Source organism: Engystomops pustulosus, chromosome 2, assembly GCF_040894005.1.
Source record: "Engystomops pustulosus chromosome 2, aEngPut4.maternal, whole genome shotgun sequence".
NCBI lineage: Eukaryota > Metazoa > Chordata > Amphibia > Anura > Leptodactylidae > Engystomops > Engystomops pustulosus.
This window is the reverse complement of record NC_092412.1, coordinates 121,207,502-121,232,065: the sequence shown is the minus strand read 5'-3', so window position 1 is coordinate 121,232,065 and position 24,564 is coordinate 121,207,502. Positions and strand designations below refer to the sequence as shown.

At 35.9% G+C, this 24,564-nt stretch overlaps 1 protein-coding gene across 1 annotated transcript in view; it reads right to left on the bottom strand.

Moving 5' to 3' along the window:
* GALNT17 (polypeptide N-acetylgalactosaminyltransferase 17) overlaps positions 1–24,564 on the bottom strand; it is a 216,783-nt gene that overhangs the window by 7,449 nt on the left and 184,770 nt on the right. Inside the window, exons 7-9 of the mRNA XM_072136195.1 lie at positions 8,091–8,276; positions 7,843–7,980; positions 4,851–4,946 (exon numbers count right to left, since the gene is read on the bottom strand). Of these exons, the coding sequence (XP_071992296.1) occupies positions 4,851–4,946; positions 7,843–7,980; positions 8,091–8,276 (420 nt within the window). The remainder of the gene's footprint in view (positions 1–4,850; positions 4,947–7,842; positions 7,981–8,090; positions 8,277–24,564) is intronic.

Genomic DNA, 24,564 nt, shown 5'->3' with positions numbered 1-24,564 from the left:
GAACACTGAACCTGAACTCCTGGCTGAAGTCCAGGTTTGGGGACCTGAACCTGCACTTTTCGGCACAGACTTGAACATAGAGTTTCTTGTCTGCTTATTCTTCACTCTTCTTCTATTCCTATTTACCATAAAAAGCACTCCAACATTGTATTTTTAGTTATAATTATAATAATAATAAATTAAGATGTTGATTTAATCTTCTCATTTTAATTTGCCAGGAAAAACATACCAAACTTGTGTAGTTCAGAGGAGAGACAATAGAAGTAATTGAGCATTTTACTATACATTTTATTATATACTACTCTAAAGGCATAATTACAAAAAATTTTTAAAAAAGTATGAGACTTTCCAGAAAACATTTGAGGGAACTAGCTTAAATGTGGCAAAAAGTTTCCTGGTCAAATAACATTTACTTTTTGGTCACAGTTTTTTAGGGCATGTAGGGAGTAGTAACAAAAAAAAAAACTTGTAACAATTCTCAAAGATTTGAAACATTCTTCATAGAAAAATGTGTTCTATGTGTTAGTAAATAACATCTAGAAATGTCATATCACTGTATAATAAAACTGTATCAAATATTGATGTCTCAATCATTCTAAATTTTAAAGGATTTTTTTTAAATAATTACCAAACTACATTTTTCTTTCAATAAAGGAGATTTTTTCTACTGTTCAATGATATATGTGCATCCTCATTGTGGTATACTTTACTTTATATTAATGTAGACCCTATATTATGTTCTTGCTGGATGCCACAATTTTATAGAATCCGGTAAAGGAGAATACAGCTGATGGTATGCAATAATATGAGCCCCATCCACAGACAAACAAACATCAACTGAATGGGGTGCTCTCTGAAGCGTGAAGATCTCTATGCATCATTAGCTCATCTTGGTCTGTATTGCTTAGCAACAACAACGAACATATTTGGGTTGCTATTTACCAAACAACAGGTATAAATAATAATGTATTAGCAAATTCCAAATATTCCAGCACTGAAAGCTCAGTAGAATAGTGCACAACTGTAAAATGCTTGGAATGAATGTGTAAGGGGAGCTCAAAGAAAACATAGCTACACTATGGCAACCACAGTGCACTTCTATCTGTAATATGCTACAAAGAAGGAATCCTCATAAGTATAACAATGAGGAACATTGTTTGTCACTTGTTTATTTGTTGGAGTCATTCACATTGGACAATGAATAGCTGTTTAATTAAAAAATCATGTATTCTCAGTGTATTCTAAGTTGTATATGTATGAAGGTGATAATTAAGTTGTACAGAAAGAGATTGTGTAGGATTATATGAAAACTTATATGAGAGGGGAATTTATACAAAAAATTTCAGACTACAAAGCTAGATCATGGACGAAACTAAAGTCATTATGGAAATTCTGCCTTTGTGGGCCACCTTTTCATGTTTATAAAGACATAAAGGGCCATCCATGCTCCACTGATATTTCTTTGAAGGATATCTGGAAAAATGTTTTCCAGGTTCTGATTATGACTGCTATGCCTCAGTGCCACCATGAAAGGCAACTCCCCATACATCAATGTGTTAACTACACATTGAGAGACTGAGAGGACGTTGAGAGACTGTTTCTTATCCTTCAGCTAAAGTGGAAAAGACCTGTGTAGAAGTTAAGGAAGCTTGGTGTGACCATCTCCTGCTGCAGACAGATCACAAACATTTTTCCTAAAGTAAAAGTATTTAATTCTGGGGGATTTGACTCCACTATATTTAGGGTTCAAGACCTGCAAACTCACATTAGGTTACTGGAAATCACTGATGCTAATAAGGTGGTTGAAAATAGTAATACTACATATTAATTGTCTGCAGAACAGAGATGGATCTGGAGGTACCCAGAAGGGTTACTGTATGGGTTACTGGGAGTGTTTGAAGAGGGTTTTGAGGAGGCAGGTTCTCAAATGCAATGTCAAGTGAGAATACCTGTGGTTGTCAGTTACATTTCATCTTGTTAGGATACATGGGTTCACTTTGTCACCTCTACTATTTACACTCATGGTAGAGCCTTGCCACTTCTCTATAATTTGGATATTTCCATGTAGGGATGGAGAAAAGAATATACTGTATAAATATAAATATATTCCATAATCTGATTTTATTAGAACGCAGTCAGTAGTGGAAGTTCCCCAGACTGCAGAACTACTGTATACCTCTGCTGAAAACTGATTTATAATTAAATTGCATGATTGGTCGCAGTTTCTATATTACCTGCATAGTAACATAATGGGGCAGATTTATCAGGCTGCCTAAAAGTAAGAATGTTCTTAGTTGCCCATGACTACCAATTACAGCTCCCCTTTAAAATATTAATGAGCAGTGGTAAAATGAAAGCTGAGATGTAATCAGTTGCAATGGGCAACTAAGCTCATTCTTACTTTTAGACAGCTTGATAAATCTGCCCCAATATGTATATCTTTATTGTACATATTATGAGATGCATCATGTAGATAATGGTGGTTATCTATCATTGGTTTTGTCTGGTTTTATCTTTTTTGGATTAAAAAAAGGTCACGTTGAGGTTTTTCACTGCTAAAAAGTTGCAAGGGACTATTTCCACCTTTTGATTAATCTGGCGTAAAAAAAGAACTACTGCTTGTACAACACCTTGGAAAGAAAGATTTATATATTGGAACTTTCGCAAAAGGTCCCATAAAAAGTTGTATAGTCACTCCAATCCCTTGCTGACGGATGAGCTCGGACTTATTAAGCATTTTGCAACTTTTTGGGACTTTTTAAAAAACAAATGCACATCAATTAGAGCATAAGAACATTTATTAAAGGACCAAAGGCACTTTAATGAATTTGATGGACAACAGAGCTCCAAAAATAGACATAGAACTGTGCAAAGAAGCCAGCCTAATGATAAATAACCCCCAATCTATCTAGATTGTAGGGGAGACATGGTGGATCATTGTGATGAACCCCAATCTTAAGTTCAATCATGGAGTACACTTACACTAGGGAGTGCAGCAACCCTCCACCTATGGAATATGGCATATTTACGCTAAATCTATTCCCAAACGCTCTCAGCACCTGCACAACACCAAACTATCTTTTTAGGAAATATCTTTGAGGTACTTGTAGAATGTTCAGAAGCTTAAAGGGAACCTGTCACCACATTCACAGCCACTGACAGGTACCTATAGAGCTCTATTCACTTCGTGACACCCTTCTTTTAGCTAAAAATTGTTTTGCTTACATCCACAGAAATCACCTTTTATTAAATTGGCATCAGAGAGGGCGTGTCATTCTCATCTGGCCCCTCCCATCTTATCCTCCCCATGCCTTATGCCTCCTTACTGGTCACAGTTCATGTCATGTGACCAGAGTGACATCATCTCAGGTCCTTTAGCCTCCTCTTAGTAATAGCAAACTGTATCCCATGTATGCATCTAACCACATGAAGTCACATCTGCCTCCATGGACTTCTACTCCTCCTCATCCTCCATCAAGGCTGCTTTGACTTCATGTAATCACATACATGGTGTACAGTTTGCTATTATTAGAAGGCTGAGAGACCTGCGATGATATCACTGGTCACATGACATGAATGTAACACAAGACACTGTATGAAAGGATTGACACAATATTTCCCATCTGTACAAAGCTTTATATGTCTGTAGCTGAATATTAGCAGACAGTCCCTAAGTAAAAGGAGGCAGCGCAGGGATTTGAAGAGACACAGAGCTTTCAGAATATTGGGCCGTGACTCACTGGCAGCCTGAGAGAGGAGAAGAGTCAAAGATGAGACAGAAAAGCTTATTTGCATATTCGAAAAATGAAGGTGCAGTGCCCCACTGGCAGCTAATTTTAGGTGATATAGGGAGGACTTGTAACCATTTATTAGTAGGCATTGTTAGTCGGGGGGGGGGGGGGCAAATCTGGTGACAGGTCCTCTTTAATAAAAGTGTAAATAAACCCTGTACCCTCATAATCTAAGCACATGTTAGGCACACAACATCTCACATCTGTGTGAATGGAGCTAAAACGGCAATAAACTGAGTAAAATTGTAAAGTAAGGGGGTGAAAAATTATTGTGCAAACATGACTAGGGAATTAAAATAAGATAACTTTCTTTCATGGAGAAACCCATTTAATAAAATATATTGTCACCTCCTGAATATAAACATAGTTTTAAAGCTTGGAATCGTTATTTAAAGTACACTTACAGTTTTATTTATATTCCTTTCCAACACAAACACAAGAGAATATACTGTAAGTATGTGGTTCTGGGTTATTTGTGACACTAAGGCTACATACACATGGTTGTGCTGGTGGATATTGATAAGGGTGTTGTCACTCTTCCCACCAATGTCCATAGAAAGCACAGTTATGGTGCATGCACCATGCCATGCCACACCATGATTGTGCACAATGCAGATCTATGGAGTAAACCTTAGCTTCCCTGTGATACCAGGCTCTATATTTCTAAATATAAATATGGCTTGGACTGAGTTCATAAAGAGCTATTTGGGTTACTAAGACATTGGTCCAAAGAATCTGCAGGTAAGTTGGTGTTTCAAATAGCCCCTATTAAATAGGAAGACTTCTATTAGTACATTATTTTTGATGAAGCTAATGAATCTGCTGCAGATGCGCTTGATAATTAGATTTGCTGACAAAAAGTCAGAAATAATACCACTTCAGTGGTTTTATGGATATTTATGCTTGATAAACAAGCCCTAAAGTAATGCAATTACCTCAAGTTCATTATTCTAGAATGACCAAAGCATTGCTGCTCAATTGTGTAAATCTTTATAATCATCAATAGCTGTCTCTAACTGATGAATTGTGATCCATAAAACAAATAGGAAGAGATCTAACCTGAGGGCCCCATCCATGGCACGGATACATTATAGCTGTATGATTCTCCTGTGGGCCTTGGTCTAGACAAACATCTTTAGCTTTGTTGTTCCGCAGCTGTGGAAACAAAAACATGGGTTTTTTTTGCTTTTTATGAAGACAATTTTGAGATGTTTAATAAAATAATTCTTTTAAAAAGTATGATAAAATGATTCTCTAATATGCTGCATTTTTACCATGCAAACTAGTAATCTACTTACATATAGCAAGTGATTCCGAATAGTTATTGGGGAATGTATCAAAACCTAAGCGTATTCAAATTCTGGCATGAAGGATTGTCTCCCCTACCACACACAAAAAAAATAAATGAAATTATGTACAATGACTTATATTGACTGTTGTAATGTGTACTTGATGGCAAGTCCTTTTCAAGTCTAGGGGGTTTGTCTCAGTTTATTTGCAATATGTTGAGCTCAAATATAATTAGTGAGTTTTCATGAATTTATCTACAATGTGTGTTTTTAAAAAAAAATAAAATTGGGTCACATTGGCCCCTTATTTGTTTGTCATTCTAACAAAGATGACCAGCTTCCTTTCTAAGTTTTTATAGAACAGTGTGAGTGCCATAGAAATAAATGACAAAAAAAGTCCTTTTGACATTCGACTTTAGGAAACCACTTCTACAAAGCAGTTAGAATTTAACTGGTTTGAGGACTTTTGAAAAACAGGAATGAAGACAATCTGACCTTTGCTAAGCTGAAGTCTGAGCGAAAAGAAAGATACTGTAAACAATGGACACTTCATATTTTTCTTTATGATATGCTTTATTAACTTGCAGAAACAACAACTTGAGTTTACAGAGGTAAATGTTATTCATTAGTTGTGAAATGCCTTTACAGTATGTTTTATATGTAGCTCACTCCGGGAAAAAAGTTGCACCAAGAAAAATGTTTTATGGTGACAAGGTATTGTATCCTAAAATATCTTCTATAATATTTTATATAATTTTTGTTTTGTATAACCATTGTTGTACCCTGCTCAAAAATCTATAGAAAATCTTTGAAAAGTGAAAAAAAAAACACAAAAAGGATAAGTAGCAGTAAAAAGTAAAAAAAAAAACAATGAAAAGGACAACCCAACATGTAAACATTAAGCCCTAAACCAGCTCTGTCAATTAAAAAAATATAAAAGTTGTGTCTCCAAAAAGATGGCAACACGAAAATAAATGAGATTTTCTGTATATTAGTTTTTCAACAATAAAATTGTAAAAATATAATAAAAACTATATAACTGAGGTATCAACGTAATCGTAATGATCCATAGTATAAAGATAATATGTTATTTCTATGGAACGGTGTACGACCTCCCAAAAATACAAGAAGAAATTAAACCAGAATTTTCGATTTTCTTTTGCTACATACAGTACTTTTAAGAGTTAATATCTCATGAATAAGCCAATGACCAACTAAAATGAAGTATTTGTAAAGGGCATCTTATGTCGCTTAAAGTAAGCCCTTATTGGTCCAAATTTTCCCAAAAAATAAAGAATGTATAGCCAATAAAAAGGGACTATGCATAATCTGCTCTGAATGGTGCACCTTCCCTTTAACGCCCTTGCGTGTGCCCATGGTGTACTCAAAGGAAATTGGCTATCAAACTTTGTGGAGCATTTTTGGCATTTTATCCACATTCATTTAGCCAAAAAAAAATTACAATTTCTAAATTGCACACAATTTTGTTTCATCCCCTGTAAAACAATTTAAGGGTTAGCAAACTCCATGAAAGATGTTTTACAAATGTTAAGGGGTTTAGTTTCTACAATAAGGTAATTTATGGAGTTTTGATTTTATTTAGGCCTCTTAAAGGGACTTGAAATCAGAGCAGGTTCTATCAAAAGCATGATTTTGTGTTTTTTATGAAAATGTGGAAAAATCACACCTAAAGTTCAAAGTCCCATAACATCTTACAAAAACCATGTCAACATAAACCAGATATTCAGTTTATAAGTTTTATGTTTTAATGTATGAAAAAAGTAGAACAATTTGAATTCAAAAATCAAGAATGTTTCCAAATTTTCAACAAATATCAGTTTTTTCATAAATAAATGCAAAACATACCACGAAACAAGTACAAAGTGTCACCAGAATTTTTTTTTTAAAATCACTTGGATATGTTAAAGTGTTCCAAAGTTATAACCACTTATTGTGACACAGGGCAGATTTGAAAAAAAAATGGCCCGTGTCAGGAAGGTGAAAAGTGGCCTCGGCATTAAGAGGTTAAGCCTTTATTAAGAGGTAATGGTTTATAAAATCCATACCCTAGCCCCCCCAGAACTGCTTTTTCTCTGTGAAGATGAGGTCAGAACTACAGGACCTATCAACACCTCTTCTATCTGGCATCTCCTAGCCCAGTGATGGCGAACCTATGGCTTGGGTGCCAGAGGTGGCACTCAGAGCAGTTTCGGTGGGCACTCAGACCAGGACAGAGTTCACCAAATAGGACCAAATCCTCCAAATCTTCCTGCAGCCCCAGGCAAGAGATGCCTTTTTTAAAGCTGTTTGGAAATGTATGAAAATTGAGAAGGTGTTGAAAGAACTGCAATATCTCTGGAGGTCTTCCTGCTGACTCACTGTTCTTCCTCTACTGAGAGACCCTGGAGGGAAGCTACAATGTCTTAGTCTGAATTTGCCCTGCTTTTTTCAATTATATTGGTTTCCTCAGGGGGCCGATACGATTGAAAGATTTGAAGAACAGGTAGCAATAAGTTACTGCTTAAAATGCCATGTTGGCACTTAACAGTAAATAAGTGGATTTTTGTTGTAGTTTGGGCACTCTGTCTCCAAAAGGTTTGCCATCACTGTCATAGCCCTTTCCACTAGTGTGCCAGAGTGCTCCATTAATTTTTTCATTGGTGATAATAATTTGCCGTAGCCCTCCTCCACACAATAGTTTTTTCCTACAGCAGCCAAAACAACATTCACAAGTGAAAGGATTTGCATGCATGCAATTTTACCTCTCCATAAGCAACAGTATTATTGTATCTTCTCATTTCTGGATAAACATTATCCAAGTACCACTGAAAGTTTTTGCACTTCAAGTTTTTTCTTAAAGCAATTCTTTCTGATATGTCACCAATATCAATTCCCGGGTTCTGTAAAAGATAAAGCTGTCATGATAGTATACAATAATCATAAAAATAATAAATTGGATGATTATGAATATTCTTAGCCTAATGTTATTTATTATTACTTTATTACTTACCTCTAATGGTAAATTCCATGCAATGTAAACATGTGATTTGTAGTCATCCATCCAAACTTCAGCTACCCGTAAAGCATTTCTCTTTGTGTAGAAATCAATATTATTATTATATGGCTTTCTTTTACGTTCTATGTGGGCCACTCTTGAACATGGCAGAACTTCCATGCTTCCACCACACAACCAAACCTAGAATAAAGACATTTTAAATAATCATTTCAAAGAAAAAGCTGGATAAACCATTGTATTTACTATCTATACTTGATACTGCATGATATACAGGAAACATATCAGGATTTTACTTTTTGACCAAATAAAAGGTTAACATTGGTTGTTTAATATTAATTAAAAATATTCTTTTATAATAAACATTATTAGTTTTATTCAGTTTTAAAGGTATATAAAACTTTACATCTCCCCCTTTCAGGATTCACTCATGGGGGTGTCTGTGATAGTTTGTAAGTCTTTGTGTCATCACTGCACTCCTAGCTCTCCCCTTTTCCAACCATCCTGCTCCCTACCTCCCCTCTCATGCAGACGTGAGCTGAGCTTGCATCACAATGCATGAGGGAAACAGGAGGAGAGAGGGGGAGAGTTAGCATTTCCCAAATGAACTAAAAGATCCAGCTCTCTTGCTTCAAAAGGTATTGGTCTTTATTCATATTGCATCAAGGACATCACGTATGTTACAACTAAGCAACACTCTGGTGTCTTTCAGCCATGATGAGCACAAATCCAAATCGCACAAAACAAAATGAAAAGGGCAAATCAAAACTTTGATACTTGTGCCCAATTGACATATGACTTAAAATGCATGCATAAAAGTAACAGGTAAACAATGTATTGAGTTTAATTTAATTATTGTGTTGTAGTTACTTTCCCACTTAGAGAAATCACAATGTAAAATAAGTGATACTGACAACAAGGTGATTCTAGTTTTTCATTAAGTAAGGTAAAATATAGGCATACCATTTATTGCTTACTGTATCAGACTATGAAGTATTCATTGCCAGAAGGCCCCCGCCACGATATGAGTAAGCACATAATGGGCTGTCTATGTTACAGCAGATGTACAAAAACATGATGTGTGGTAATCTTTAGAATCAATCATTATGGTACATTAAGAACCCACTAATTCATTCTAGAGTAGAAAGACAACTGAATTATTGAATCTTAATACACATACACACAGATAAAAAAGGAGAAGAGCACTTTGATTGCAAACAAGGTGTCTGTTTATGCTTAATAATGCACTTTACATATCATAGGTATCCCTTATAACTCCAATACTCATTATTAACAGATAACATTTGGAATTGTGACATATGCAGATTTTGCTGAACCTAAAAGAGAGATTTAATTCAAGTAAGTTTATGATGATTTTGATGGTGGCTGTGACAAACACTTTGACCTTTTCTGTTGATATATGGTGTCACTTGATGGCATTAACTCATAATTTAAAAAATAAATTAGAAAAATGAATTAGATTTAATGACATTTTTGCTAAATTTTTTTCAAGGGTATAAAAAATTTAGTTCACCCTGCTCACTATATGACATAAACAACATTACATATTTATTCTCTAAGTCAACATAATATAGTAGTACTGCATTAGGCTGCATTCACACACATGAATGGGGGACCTATATATGGCTGACGTATATACGGCCGATATACGTCCCCCATACACTTCTATGGGCTCACGGCACTGTACAAGCATGGTACGGTACCGCTCTGTAGCCCAGGAGAAGATAGGACATGTCCCTATGGAGAGGGGCGGCGGTGAGCTGCGCTCACCTCCTCCTCCTCTCCCCGTGCGCTGCCGCGTGCCCACCGTACTATGGTGCGGCGGGCAATGGCAATGTGCATGTAGCCTTATACTGTATAAGTGATCAGACTTTCTGTGGTGCTCAAACCGAAAATGGGATTGTAAAAAAAACTAATAAAATAATAAAAATGCCAAGTATCTCTGCATTCCAAAATTTTCCATTGGTCAATATAAAAAAAGTTGCAATTGTCCCATAAAAAAGTAGACCTTATAAAGCTACTGGTGTCAGAAAATTGCAAGAATCAGTTTTTTTAAGTTTAGAATTTTAATTTTGTATCTCCATGATCATACTGACTGAATTAAAAGAGGTGTGTCATCTGTGTCATTTGATATACCTACTAACTATACCAAAAGTATATGCACAAAATCCCAATGGTTTAAATGATTCATTTTATTATGCGTATGGAATCTCCATAACGATTAAAATTTGACAAACTACATAGGAGCAACAAACAGCCAGAAGATTACACATTGGCCGGGTGTAAACATGATAATGCTAATATACCTCTACAAATAGTAAAGTGCTAAATCACAATAAGACCAGATTCAGTCCAAGATCAAAATGAAAATCAGCAACGGAACTCAATTCTCCCAGACAAAGCTAACTTGTAGCGAAATACGGGTCAGGGCCGGTTTTTATAGCTCGTGGTCGGTATACGTTATTTAATTTTGTTCCCTTGCTGGTTTTTTTAGGTACCATATATCATCCACTAATATCCTTGTCTACCACAGGGTTATATAGAGTTTAAGTACCATACTCTAACTTGAGTTCCATTGCTGAAGTTCACATCTATCTTGGACTGAATCTGGTCTTATTGTGATTTAGCACTTTACTATTTGTAGGGGTACATTAGCATTATCATGTTTACACCCCGGCGATGTTTAATCTGTTTGTTGCTCCTATGCAGTTTGTCAAATTTTAATCGTTAAGGAGATACCATTTACATAACAAAATGCATTTACTTTTGGTATACTTAGTAGGTATATCTGTTGCATAAACGTGGGAATAGTAGTCCAAACTCGTCCACCTCTAAAAATTCTATTGGTGTATTATCTGTGTCATATGGCACAATTTTTTTTTAAATTTCTGCGGCAACTAAACAAGGCTTCATTTAAATTTAAAACAGGTTGGCCTAAATTATTATCAGTATGCTGCTGAACAGTTTCTAGGTTATGTTTCTTTCATAAAGTCAGAGAGACAGAGAGTTCAACACTGAAGTAAAATTTACCCTACCTCGGAAACCTGATTGAGAATATGCATTGGACTTCAGTAGACGTGGTTAGTAATGTCTCCGGATAATGGGGCAGATTTACTTACCCGGTCCGTTCACGATCCAGCGGCGCATTCTCTGTGGTGGATTCGGGTCTGGCCGGGATTCACTAAGGTAGTTCCTCCGCCGTCCACCAGGTGGCGCTGCTGCGCTGAAGTTCCCCGGAGGCGCGCTGGAATGCCCTGAAATTCACCGGCCAATACATAGTGAAGGTAAGTGTTATTTTCGCGACAAATTTTTTGTTTTAAATGCTGCGGTTTTTCCGAATGTGTCGGGTTTTTGTTCGGCTACGCCCCCCCCCCCCGATTTCCGTCGCGTGCATGCCAGCGCAGATGCGCCACAATCCAATCGGAAATCGGCGCAAATCGGAAATATTCGGGTAACACGTCGGGAAAACGTGAATCAGGCCCTTAGTAAATGACCCCCAATGTCTCCATTAATTACAGTGAAGGGGGTGTTCTGAGGCATGGAAAGCTTTACTTAAGTTTTAAATTCTGTGCCTCCTTGACTTTATAAATACATGACATCACTCACTTCAAAGTTGACTCTGGATGATATAACCACACTGGTCAATGAAACATGGAACATTATTTAGAAGCTGTTAAGCTTTTGACAACATACTGTTACTGGTACATTAGGTCTATTTCTGGTGACAGGTCCCCTTTAAAATACAAATTCAATAGAGTATTGCAGAATCCTCAAAAGGCTGCACATGGAAACATATGGAATAGAGAAATGCAGAGTATTGCAAAATGATATGTTCAAAGACGACAATGTCACAACATTCATCTCATATTGAGCCAAGAGGAAAGGCAAGTAATGAACACATCTGTATGACATATATATAAGATGGCAACATTTCAATGATGCTGGACAATGACTAACAAACACCAATGTGCACTGGGTATCAGTAATGTCATTGTTTACTTGTCTACTTAGCTGTGGTATAAAGATGGCTCTGTATAGACAAGGCAGAGTATAAAGTTATTTTACAAAAGTGGTTAATATATTTCTGTCGTCCTAGGGTCAGAGTTAGAAAATGTGAATATTGTGAAGCAAGAGATGCCGCTCTTCCTTTACAATATGAGTAAACTTCTGGATGCAGTCAACATTCAATTAGCTTAAATTAAAATGTAGATTTTCAGCATGCACACCGTCAACATGTTTTGCTGTGTTTTCCACAATGCATTGGTTTGGAATTTGATTAAAGTTGATAAATGAATCTTGATATTTGCTGATTACAAGATGTCAATGAGTTCTTCCTTGCAATAATCACTTCAGTCATTCACAACAATGGTAAACTTTAACTGACCCTGCTCTTCCTATTCACATTAGGCTTTAAATAACATATACATCTTGTTACACTAAAAGAACAGACGACATGAACACCAGTCCTTTTATGGGAAAAATGTAATACAAGATACTGAACTGCAGGAAAGATAATAACTACCTGAAGTATAATGTTAACTATAAGAATACAAAGTGAACATATTAGCAAAGCTAAATATATCACTTCATTGGCTTTAATTTTGAGAACTAAGAGGTCCCATTAGTCTTGTCATAAATGGGTATCAAGTAGAGCATGATCTTTCATCTGTTAAAAGCAAGAATGTTTGAAATTTTGGATTATTTCATTTTTTAAGATATCAGATAACAGTTACCAACTGAATCACCGTCTTTTACCCCCACTAAATTAGCAAAACCCTAAAATAGGGTATTATCTTTTCTTTTATGTTGAATCTTATCTGTTCACCTGAAAAAATGTAAGTCACCTGGACATGTGCTAAAAAGATTCACTTAGTAACTTTTAACGCCTTATCATTGAAGCTTGTTGTCAGGTTAGTGACCAGACTTTATTTTTATAATCTGACATGTGTAACAATTATTGGTTATAACTTCGGAATGCTAAAACATATCCAGGTGATTTCCTCGTGACACATTGTACTTCATGATACTGGTAAAATTTAAGTGATAAGTTTTGCGTTTCATTAAAAAAAAAAAAAAAAAAATTTGGCAAACGTTTGGAAAAATTCTTTATTTTCAAAGTTTGAAATGTTCTGCTTTCCAGGCATATAGTTAAAATACCTATAAAGCTTGATAACTTTGGGAATGTCTGCTTTATGTTGTAATGATATTTTATGTGTTCTTTCATTTTTCTAGGATGTTATGAGGCTTAGGACTTTGGTGCGAATTTTCTAATTTTCATGAAAATCACCAATATTCACATTTTGAGGGACAACTCAGGTTTCACGTGATTCAGAAGGCCTCAATAATAGTAAAACCCATAAATTACCCTACAGAAACTATACGCCTCTACATATATAAAACAACTTTTATTAAGTCTATTAACCCTTTAAGTGATTCACATGGGCTAAAACAAAATAGAAGTGAGATTTAGAAACTTTTGAATTTTTTGGGAAAATACATTAATTTAGGCCAAAAATGACACTTTCACAATGAATTAAATAATGAAATGCTCTGTCTCACGAACCCCACTCACCAGACTTTACACACAGAGTGCACCTACTCTATGGAGTCCCAGAATTTAGCCCTTACACTCCACCCACCTCCACAAAATGGCATCCTAATGCTAAAATTACTCCATGCATTCTGCACCCAGCCAATCCAGTCACTGCCACCACCCACGAATTACTTATACAAAGAAGACTGTAGGCACCTCAACCACACAGACAATGCACACTGATGATTCACACATGCAATTGCTACGTATACTTTATTAACACAGAATATGCGATCGCTTACCACATAGACTATACTTAAAATTACCTCTGTTAACGTAATTCCCTTCAGAGACTTGGATTCTTTAAGGCTACAAGCAGAGGCTTATTAAAGTTAACACTTTAATATACATAAAAAATACAGTACACTCAAAACAAAATTGTCAGATAAAAATAAAAAAGTTAAAAACAATACACATATGATACTTACTGGTAAAACAGTAGGGGAGAACAGAAACAAAAAACTTTTGCTATGGAAATTGGTAGAAGTTCCTTGGCAAGAGGACAGGGCATGGAGAGCAATAGAGTCTTCTAGTATATAGAATCTTGAAACTGAATGCCGGCTGGGTGGCCGTTTTGATAATTAATATCCAGGAGGTTTTTGACCCACACCCCTGGCTGTGATGTCAATGTGAATAACCCCTTAAGGACGCAGCCATTTTACAGCTTAAGGCTCAGTCCCATTTTTTGGATTCTGACCTGCGTCTCTTTATATGGTTATAACTTTTGAACACTTTTACTTATCAAAGCGATTCCGAGATAGTTTTTTCCCCACATATTGTACTTCATTTTAGTGGTAAATTTTGGCTGATAATTTTTGCGTTTATTTACAAAAAAAGGAAAAAAATGATGAATTTTTAGAAAAATTTGCCATTTTCGAAATTCAAAATCACTGCGTTTCAGGCACATCGATTTACCACCTAAATAACTTGCCGAATAACATTTCCCATTTGTCTACTTTACATTTTCATAATTTTTGAAATGTTTGGATAATTTATTTTGACGTCACGCGGCCTACAAATCGAATAGCGATTTTCTGTATTTTCAGAATTGACTATTTTGGGGATAAATACTGTTTGAAATTAAATTTTACATATTTAGTATCAAAAAACCCCTATATAACCAACCCATTTTCAAATCTGCACCCCACAAACTATCAGAAACAGCATTTACAAAGATTGTTAACCCCTTGAGATCTTCATAGTAATTGAATCAAAATGGCGGTGAAATTTAGAATGGTCAAATTTTGTCGGTTATACGTTCATTAAGCCCTAAAATTTACACATTTCCAAAAGATAAAAAGAGAAAACCCACCATAAAATTTATTCTACAATTTCTCCTGAGTGCAGCGACCCCCCACATGTGGACATTACTTGTGTTATGGGGGCACAGCGCGGCGTAGAAGGGAAGGTGCACCCTGCAGCTGCCAGGATTTTAGTTTTCTCGTTGCCCCCTTTTGAAGGCTATAACATTTTCGCTTTTCCGTTATTTGGGCCATGTGATGGCATTTTTTTTGCGCGATGAGATGCTTTTTCCAGTGTTACCATTTTGGGGTTGGTATCACCTATTGTTGAAAATATAGGAACTTTTTTTGAGGTCATGAGTAGAAAAGCATCAATTCTGTACTGGATTTTTTACTTTTTTTTTTTTCGTGTTCATCGTATATCTTATTAATCCGGTTATCTTTATTCTATGGGTCAATACGATTACGGGGATACCAGACATGAATATTTTTTCTTATGTTTTACTAAATTTGCCAAATAAAACCCTAATGTGGGGAAAAATCTATCATTTTTGCATTGCCGTCTTCCAAGTGGCATAACATTGTTACATTTTTGGCTACAGAGCTGGTTGATGGCTTGTTTTTTGCGGGACATGTTGTTCTTTGCAACAGTATCATTCTGGATATGTTTTGTTGATCACTTTTTATTGCATTTTTAGTGGGATATAATAGGTAAAAATCATAATTTTTGGCGGGTCTTTAACGTTTTTTTTTTACGGCGTTCATCATATGGGTTCAATAGTTATTTAGTTTTATTCTATGGATTGTTACGGACGCGGTGATACTATATATGTGGGGTTTGTGTTATGTTTTAGACTTTTTTGAGCGTTATATGTCTCTTTATATGTTTTGGGGCTTATGGCCATTTTTAGTGATTTATAAAGTTATTTTCTATTGAAAAACATTTTTTTTTTACATTTTTTACTTGATCCACCATGGGATATGAACAAGCAATCATCTGATTGCTTGTTCATGATAATATTCTGCAATACTGATGTCACAGACGCCATCTTAAAGGCACTGCCTTCAGGCTTCTCTGGGGTCCCAATCGGACCCCAGAGGTGCCATAGCAGCGATCATCCCCCCAGAAAACGGCGCGGGGGGGCCGATCGTGGGGTACAGACCCCCGGAAGGCATGTTAAATGCCGCGGTCGCGTTGACCGCGGCATTTAACGAGTTAAACGCCCGCGATCGGAGCCGACTCCGACCACGGGTGTTAGCCGGGGATGTCAGCGGTAGATTTCCGTTGAAATCCTGCGGCTAACGATGCCGGTTCGGCTGCTGTGCAGCGCTGAACCGGCATTGTCTCTGCGCAGTAGCTGTACTGCGCTGAGCGCTATTCGCGGGACTCAGCGCAGTACAGCTACGGCGCACAGCGCTAAGGGGTTAAAACCCCATAACTTTTGATTGGCAGATGACTCAACCGTGCCATTGCTCCCAATCAACTGGGTACCTTATTACCATTTAGCTCATACCAAACTCGGGGTGTATAAGCAAAGCATTAGGGGTGTTCTGCAATTGGCTGGTTTCCGCGGCTTCTAGGCTTCCCATACTGGGATCCAGTAGTGTATCTAGATCCTGTAACTGTCCCGTGTAAATGGGGACCCATAATTATGAATTATGCCCCAGTTATGGACAGCTACAATATTCCTTTTGTTAGAGTTTTGGAGGGAAAGCAACACGCAGGTCCCCTATTCCTTTGATTTCTTTGTCTGTCTCAAGAGCTGAGCAGAGCTGTGAATTTTTGCACTTCCTTGGTCAGAGAGGAAGTATCCTGTGTTGTTGGCTCCAGCTAGTCCAGCTGTAACAGTAATTAACATTTGTTCCTCTAACCAGTCATAAATTTAAGGAGACACAGTGAAAGAGAAAAAAATTAAACACAATGAAACACAAACAAATGTACAGTGGTGTAATATTATCACACTCTGCAAACTTTGATATCCAATTTCTCACGAGTGTACTCATACCCTATATGTGGTGTTAAACTGCTGTATGGGCACACGGTCAGGCATAGCTTGAATGCAGCACCATTAAGAGCAGATTTGTATTGTTACATTGCACAGGCTATAAAATGTACATTTGTTGGTAATGCAAACATATAAGGGCTTATTATTTGCGGGGTGAGATACAACGTAAATGTAATTAATTTTGGGGTCTATTGCTTATTCATGAAATTTTATTACCTATTTCCAGGGGGAAAAACCTAAATCATTAATTTTTATTTTGGATTTTTATCACTTTTTTTCCGGCTCGTCATAACATAAAAATAATATGTATCTGTATTCTCTAGTTCACTATGATTATGGTGATACCTCATTCATATAGTTTTTCTTATAGTTTTTCTTATCTTTGCTCAGTTTAACTGAGCAAAAACAATATTGGAGTTGAGGATCTAGTTGAGGGCTTATTTTTAGCAAAAAGAGTTGTTCATTTCAGTTGTATCATATCAGGGCATAGAACCTTTTTGATCATGTTTTAAAACATTTTTTGTGAGGGTATTTGATAAAGAATTGTATATTAAAGGAAGTTTTTCATGTTTTTTACGTTGCTCACAGAGTAGGTACAATATTGATTTAAATTTATTGTACAGATTTTATATATACGTTTATTCAGACTTTATATGTAACTGGGTGGTTAAGGGACTTTTATTTTATTTATTTATTGTCATAAAATTATTTTTACAATTTATTTTACATTTTTTAAATGTTTCCACCCTTGGGCCACCAATCTAAGTAATTGAGCATGCTGACATATGCTTAGTTAGTTGTAGCCGGGTCCTGTCAGGAGGTGGAACCCGGCGTGAAACAGAGCCAGCAGCTGGAACACACTGGACCCTGGATCCCCCGGTAAGTTCAGATCCATGTGGGACAAACTTACACGCTGCGGTCATGCTTGGAGGAAGACCCATATGATGTTCATCTGGTGGAAGGTTGTTCTTGGTCTGCTCTGTAATTGCATTTCCCTGGGTGGCCTTTTTTCATGTCATCATACCCTTCCATAGTTTCATACTCTCTACCCTGAGGGAGCCTACTGTGACATGCAATATTTGAAAATATGACAGGGTTATAGATTAAATTGGCATTAAATGGGTATAAATTTAAAAGAGTGTAGCACTTCCTGCATAAATAAAACTATTTAACTCCTAATGGTCCTATTTTTATATTTATTCATGTAAACTGTTTGGTGCCTCTTAAGTGTTCCTGTTTTATTCTTTTTTGTGCTAATGCAGTAAAACTAATTTTCTGTTAAAGAATCGCTGAACTGGCTCCTTTACAAAATAATCTATGAAGCATACAACTGCACAATTAAAAAAATCATTCTTATTTTTATCAAGCAAAGAAACCTAAAGTAGAGGGTATAATAATACTTTAGAATTTATACTGTAGCATTCACAGTAAATAATTATATTCAATATAAAAGCATAATGTAACATGAAAGAACACGGTTGAAAACAAAATAAAAGGCCATACAATTTTTATTATCCAATAATCAGGTGAAAGCAAGGTGAACAACCACACAACATTAAATATGAGAATATCACTATATGAAGCACAATGCATAGAATCTACATCTTTAACTATATACAGTACAGTGCGAATTTTGGGAAAGTTAATTAAAATAAGACACAATTCTTTTTGATCAGGCAAATTTCAAAACTGTTGGGATTTTTTGGGAAGTTTTCTGTTCATCTAAATAATGCCCAGTAAAGCTACTGTTGGCATGAATTTTCTATTATCAGCTAACAAAATTCTAGCGATTTAAAAAATGGTCTTAAATATTAAGACTTCATGGTCGGTTTCAGTCACATGGCCATAATTGTGGCCATGACCTGGCGGCGCAAATTGCGGCCACATCCAAGCCTCAATAGAAGGTTATGACACCCAGTCACAGTACGCTGAGCACATGGTGACCAAGCCTGTGGCCGTGCCGCAAAATATTGGATGTGCCCTATATTTTGTCTGATTTGTGGCATGGTTTTCAATGGACTGGGGAGAGGTGAGGAGTGTTCCCTCCCCCTTCCTTTTTCATCTGTGTGCAATGCCATGGATTCAGTCCAGGGGGGGGGGCACAGCAGCCTGTGTGCCACTGTCTGTTTCCTCTTCTCCATACTCCCCACTTCCTGTCATGTGCATTGTGCAGGCAGGAAATGGTGTGTAGTTAAGGAAGAATGCATAAGAAGCACTGTGCAAAGTTTTGAGTATGATTAGTTTGAATTTTATCAAGATGGGCATAAAAGGCGTAAAATGTAGTGACTGGCACAGAATGGATTGAAAGACTAATCTGGCTAGTTAATAATTAAAATTATTAAAGGCTGATTTCACATTGCTTGTTCATCTGTATTTAGCTTATGTTGTGGTAAGGTTGTTCAAAGATGTTATAACTTAAGCGTATATGAGCCTGCCACTTACAGTACAATAGCATCTAATCATTAGCCTATATATATTCAACTATCCTTTCAATTTATATGCAAATGAGACAAGTGCAAAGTCAATCTAGCCTCACAAATTCTGATATTGCACATTTACAGCAATGAAAAACATGTTTAATATCAAATGTATATATATATATATACATATATATATATATATATATATATATTAGAGAGTACTCCGTGGTTCAAATTTCAAAATAAAAGGTGAACTTTATTGAACAAGTGGCGACGTTTCGGTGTGTAACACCTTTATCAAACAACTAACAAGTGACCCACACTGCATATATATAGCAAAACATAGTAATCCTTTTGGGTAATTTTACCCCCTTCTTTACACACTAGTCTTCGCACTTGTTCACTTGATGATTACACTTCATACTGTATCATTGTACAGCAAACAATGATATTGTTATATACATGTTTTTAAATCGATGCACTTTACCTTTGAATGTATTTTTGATATATTTCTACAATGATGAATTACACAATATTGCACAGGCACTTTAAGACACGCCTCTTCATGCTAATCACTTACTATGTTTTGCTATATATATCCAATGTGGGTCACTTGTTAGTTGCTTAATAAAGTTGTTACACACCGAAACTTCACCACTTGTTCAAGTATTTTGAAATTTGAACCGCGGAGTGCTGCCCGCTTTCTACTTTATTTATCTACAAGACGATCAAGCCAAAACCTTTGAGGGCTCTGCACCCCTCCTTATTAGGAGTCTATAAGATTGTGCTGACTTGGACTTTACTTCAAATATACCATATTTTTCGGACTAAAAGGCGCACAAATCCTTTGATTTACTCAGAAATCAAAGGTGCATCTTATAGTCCAGTGCGCCTTATATATGAACCGTACTGACAGACAACAGCTTCCTTGAACTGTGCATAGGTCTGCCACCTGCTGGTCATTCATCCGTATAATCAGGTGCACCTTATATTCTGGTGCACCTTATACTTATATATGAACCTTAGTGTTTTAGCAGGCATTTATAGCTGGTCCACCTTATACTCCTGTGCGCCTTATAGTCTGAAAAATACTGTGTGTGTATGTGTGTGTGTATATATGTACATATATATATATATATATATATATATATATATAATATATGTACAGAGTTTTTTATATTGTGCTGCAAGCTGAATATATTGCATCTGCAATCTACTTGGAACTTTTCTTTTAAAGGCCAAAAAAATCTAACAAGCGACATTCCATTTGATTATGTGTTATCCAGATGTCTCTTATAAGGCACATATTTCTTATTTATGAACAATCCTATTCTTTCGTTTCACAACCTCTTGAACGTCTATGTTAGTCAGATGGAAATAATAAAAAGTGAGAGTATTTTTGGCCTGTTTTATCTTGAAATAATGTTTTAATTAGATAGCAATTGAACACACAATGAAGTGACATATGAGAGACATATGAGCATAATCTGAATAAAATGTGCAATATCAAAAAAGCTGTAACGCAGTGTACATACTGTATTATGCCATCAGATGCAAAAACTAGGTCATGTTATATTTCATGAAAAGAGAAACTATTTAGAAAGACATTCTCAGGCTTCAGTGCAGAACTAAAGTAAAATAAAAAGTCAGAGCTATGTGTTTAGATAAAGATAAGACTTTAAAGTAATAGGAAATCACAAGACATTGATACATAATTTTGTCTTTCCAATTTATTAATATCATATGTTACTTTCAGATTTTATTCTTTGAAATTAGAAAAAACTTTAGAAATATATTGAGCAACTGCAATTACTCCTCTATGAGTTTATTTTCTTTTTTGCAAATAGGTTTTACAAATTCTGTATATTGTTTAACTTTGTTTCATTATGAAATAATAAATGATGTCTGTTAAGGGAGTTGTCCAACACTAAACATTTATAAACAACATGCCGCCCTAGTAGCAAGAAGTCATATTACTTCTGTACTTTTTGAATCGGCATCTGGTTTGTGTTCACCTTCCTCTAGCAATGACTTGAGTACATGGCACATTACTGCTGCAGTTGATTCCTGGCCATAGCAGTAATCTTTTGGCCCCAATAAGGTCACTTGATGAAGTGATCATATATTATAGAGTTGCTGTATCACTGCTAGAGAAGAGGAGGATTGGTAAGGTAAATATGCTTACATTTTATTGGGGCTCTTTAAACCTTTAAAAATGCCTAAGAACTGTGTACTATGAATGAGGAAAAATACAAGCATAGGTAAAAACGTAATAAATATTTTCAATGAACATCTGGATTTTTACGGACCTACAGATGGGATCCAATGAACCAAATTTGAGGTGTTAGAACCCCAGCTAAAATACACATAAGCTTATTGTTTCCCAACAATATAATATTGTATATCAACTATATACAGTTTGGAGTACAACAGCCCCACCAATCAGCAGCTGCCATACGGTAATAAGAACAGGAGTCAGACAACTTCATTCTTTATCAGGTGTTTCGAGGTTTTCCCACATATCATCTCCCATTTATTTCTGTAGGATATAAGCTGCAGTGACTTTATTCAGCCACTACACTGAGGGTGGAGCTATCTGCCTTCTGTTTCATTATATCTGGAGCAGTTGCTTAGAACAGCTAATCCACACAGTTGAATTTTGTGCATCAGTTAGATATTTAGAAGCTATCCTTGGAAAAGATTTTCATTTGTTAAGCCCACCCCTAAAAAAACTTTAACAGGTGATCAAGTTCCAGCTGTCTTTGTCACAATCCGATGTTTCCTAAAATATTATTTACTGCCCCATAAGGTGAACTGCAGCATTATTTGTATCCTACTATTACAGAGGAACTCTTCTTTTGTTTTGAAGTGTTGAGTGAAGACATTATTTATGACATTTATATGTGCTAGTAGGGGATATGGTTAACCCCTTACAGTATTTGGACGTTCCTTAACTGTTGTGGGAGGGGGCGTATGAAGAGGGATTGCAGGTGTTAAACATTTAGATGCCGCCGAGACATTTAAATAATGGCGGCGCATGGGAGCTGCCATCTTGGTTTCAATCGGTGCTCCCCTGTGATGTCATTGAGGCACCTCTATTAGTTGCCAAGACTGCCTGGAGTTTATGTCAAACTCACAGGCCTGTCTTTAGGCAGCATCTGGAATGGTCTGTGCATGACAGACCAATACAGATGCCTGAAAAATCCCATATGAAAAAGTTATTAATGTCAGAATTGGGCAATGTCACAACATTTTTTGTACTAAAGGTTTTAGTTTTTTTTAAAATCTATTAAAACATAATAAAACCTGCATAAATTTGGTATCGCTATGATCATACAAAATAAAAGAATAAATTTGAGTTGTCTTTTGGAGCGCACAGTTAAAGTTGTACATACAGAGCCCACAAGAAAATTACTCATATGTTTTTTTTGCCAGTTTCATCACATTTGGATTTTTATTCCAGCTTTCCAGTACATGGCATGGATTATTTAATACCATCCCTAGGAAGGGCAATTTGTTGTGTAAAAAACAAGCTCTTATACAGCTGTGTACACGCTGTACAAAAATTTAAAAGTTATGGATTGTTGAGGGTGGGGAGCAAAAAAATTGAAACCGAATAACAAAAAAGGGCAGCGGCGTTGAGGGGTTAACAGTTGTCTTCAACTGTGAAATGACTCAAATGTTCCCTTGTTTTATTTTTTAAACAATTATTTCTTTTCTACTTACAATATAATTTATTGTAACTATTTTAATTAGTTGTGAGAATCAAGACTTACAAAAACAAGGGTTAACAAACTTCTTACCTGATGTTTTGAATAGTTTGAGAGATGAAGTTAATCGAACCGGGTGATATGTGATGGGTCTCTATTAACAGCACTTCCAAAACCCCTATAGAAATGAAATGGTCCCTAAAATAATTTATTCTAAAATTTTCTTCAAAATTTTAGAGAATGCTGTTTGATTTGTGATCTTTTTAGCATCATAATAAAACAAAAGTACACTTATAAAATGACACCAACACAAAGCCGAGATATGGTAAATGTTAGTAACTAATTTGGGTAGTAAAACTATCCGTTTGAAAAACAGAACATTTTGAACATTTTGAAATAGCTACTTTTTTCAAAATGTTTACCAAATTCACATATTTTCAACCTAAATTTCCCACCTATTTGAAGTACAAAATTTCACAGAAGAACAAACTCAAACACACTTGAGTAGGTTAAAGTGTTCTATTGTTATAACCAGATAAATTGACAAATGCTGGTTTTGAAAAATAGGCCGTGGTCATCAAAGCATAAATGACACTGGTCATTAAGGGGTTAAATAACCAATAAATATTATCTGAGGTGTATATTCACAACATGAAACCTGCTTGAACTTTATGTATCAAAAGGTCTACAAATTTGCTCAATCTGTTGGCTAATATATTCTCCAAGATATACACATCTATATGATAAGTCTATATGAATCAACAATAATACAATAAAAGCTTCCCTCATTGACGGATGGAGTTGACTACAAACAAAAGCTTCCAGAGTTGTATAATTCCGGTGTTGGCAACACTTCCAAATATTCTATCTTAAAGTTAAACTGTCAGCATGAATGTGTTTTTTAGCTGGTGATTGGTTCCAATAGCCTCTGCTATGCTGATTTAAAACATGCTTTTGTTAGCATTCTGAATCATTTCAGTAATTTATATAAGTTTAATTCACATTACCTGGTTCCCTGCCAGCAGCATGTGGTAGGTCCCCAGAGACGATAAACTAAGCGTCTGTGTCAGTCTCCTCTCCTCTACACTAATGATGTCCCACTTCCCGTCAAGTGCATTGAGCAGGCAGTGGTGGGAGCGGGATGGTGTGGAGTAAAAATGTAAAAATGCATGAGGAGAAGAAACTCTACTAAAATATTTTTATCAAGTATCTTCAGTAAAAAGAGTGTAAGCTCTTCCCAACTTATACTTTGCATGGCATCACTTCTCTACAGAGATTGAGATATTATACCATACTTTGTCTTGATGTGATTTCTTTGATCTCACTCTGAATTTTATTAATAATTAGAGAACCTGAGGTTGTGTGAACAGGGGCATAACTCAACAGTAACATACAAGCCATTTTGCCATCTTAGTTTCAATGGTCTCAAACACTTCAAAAAACCTTTGAACAAGTTAAAAGTAAAAATGAATGCTCTGAT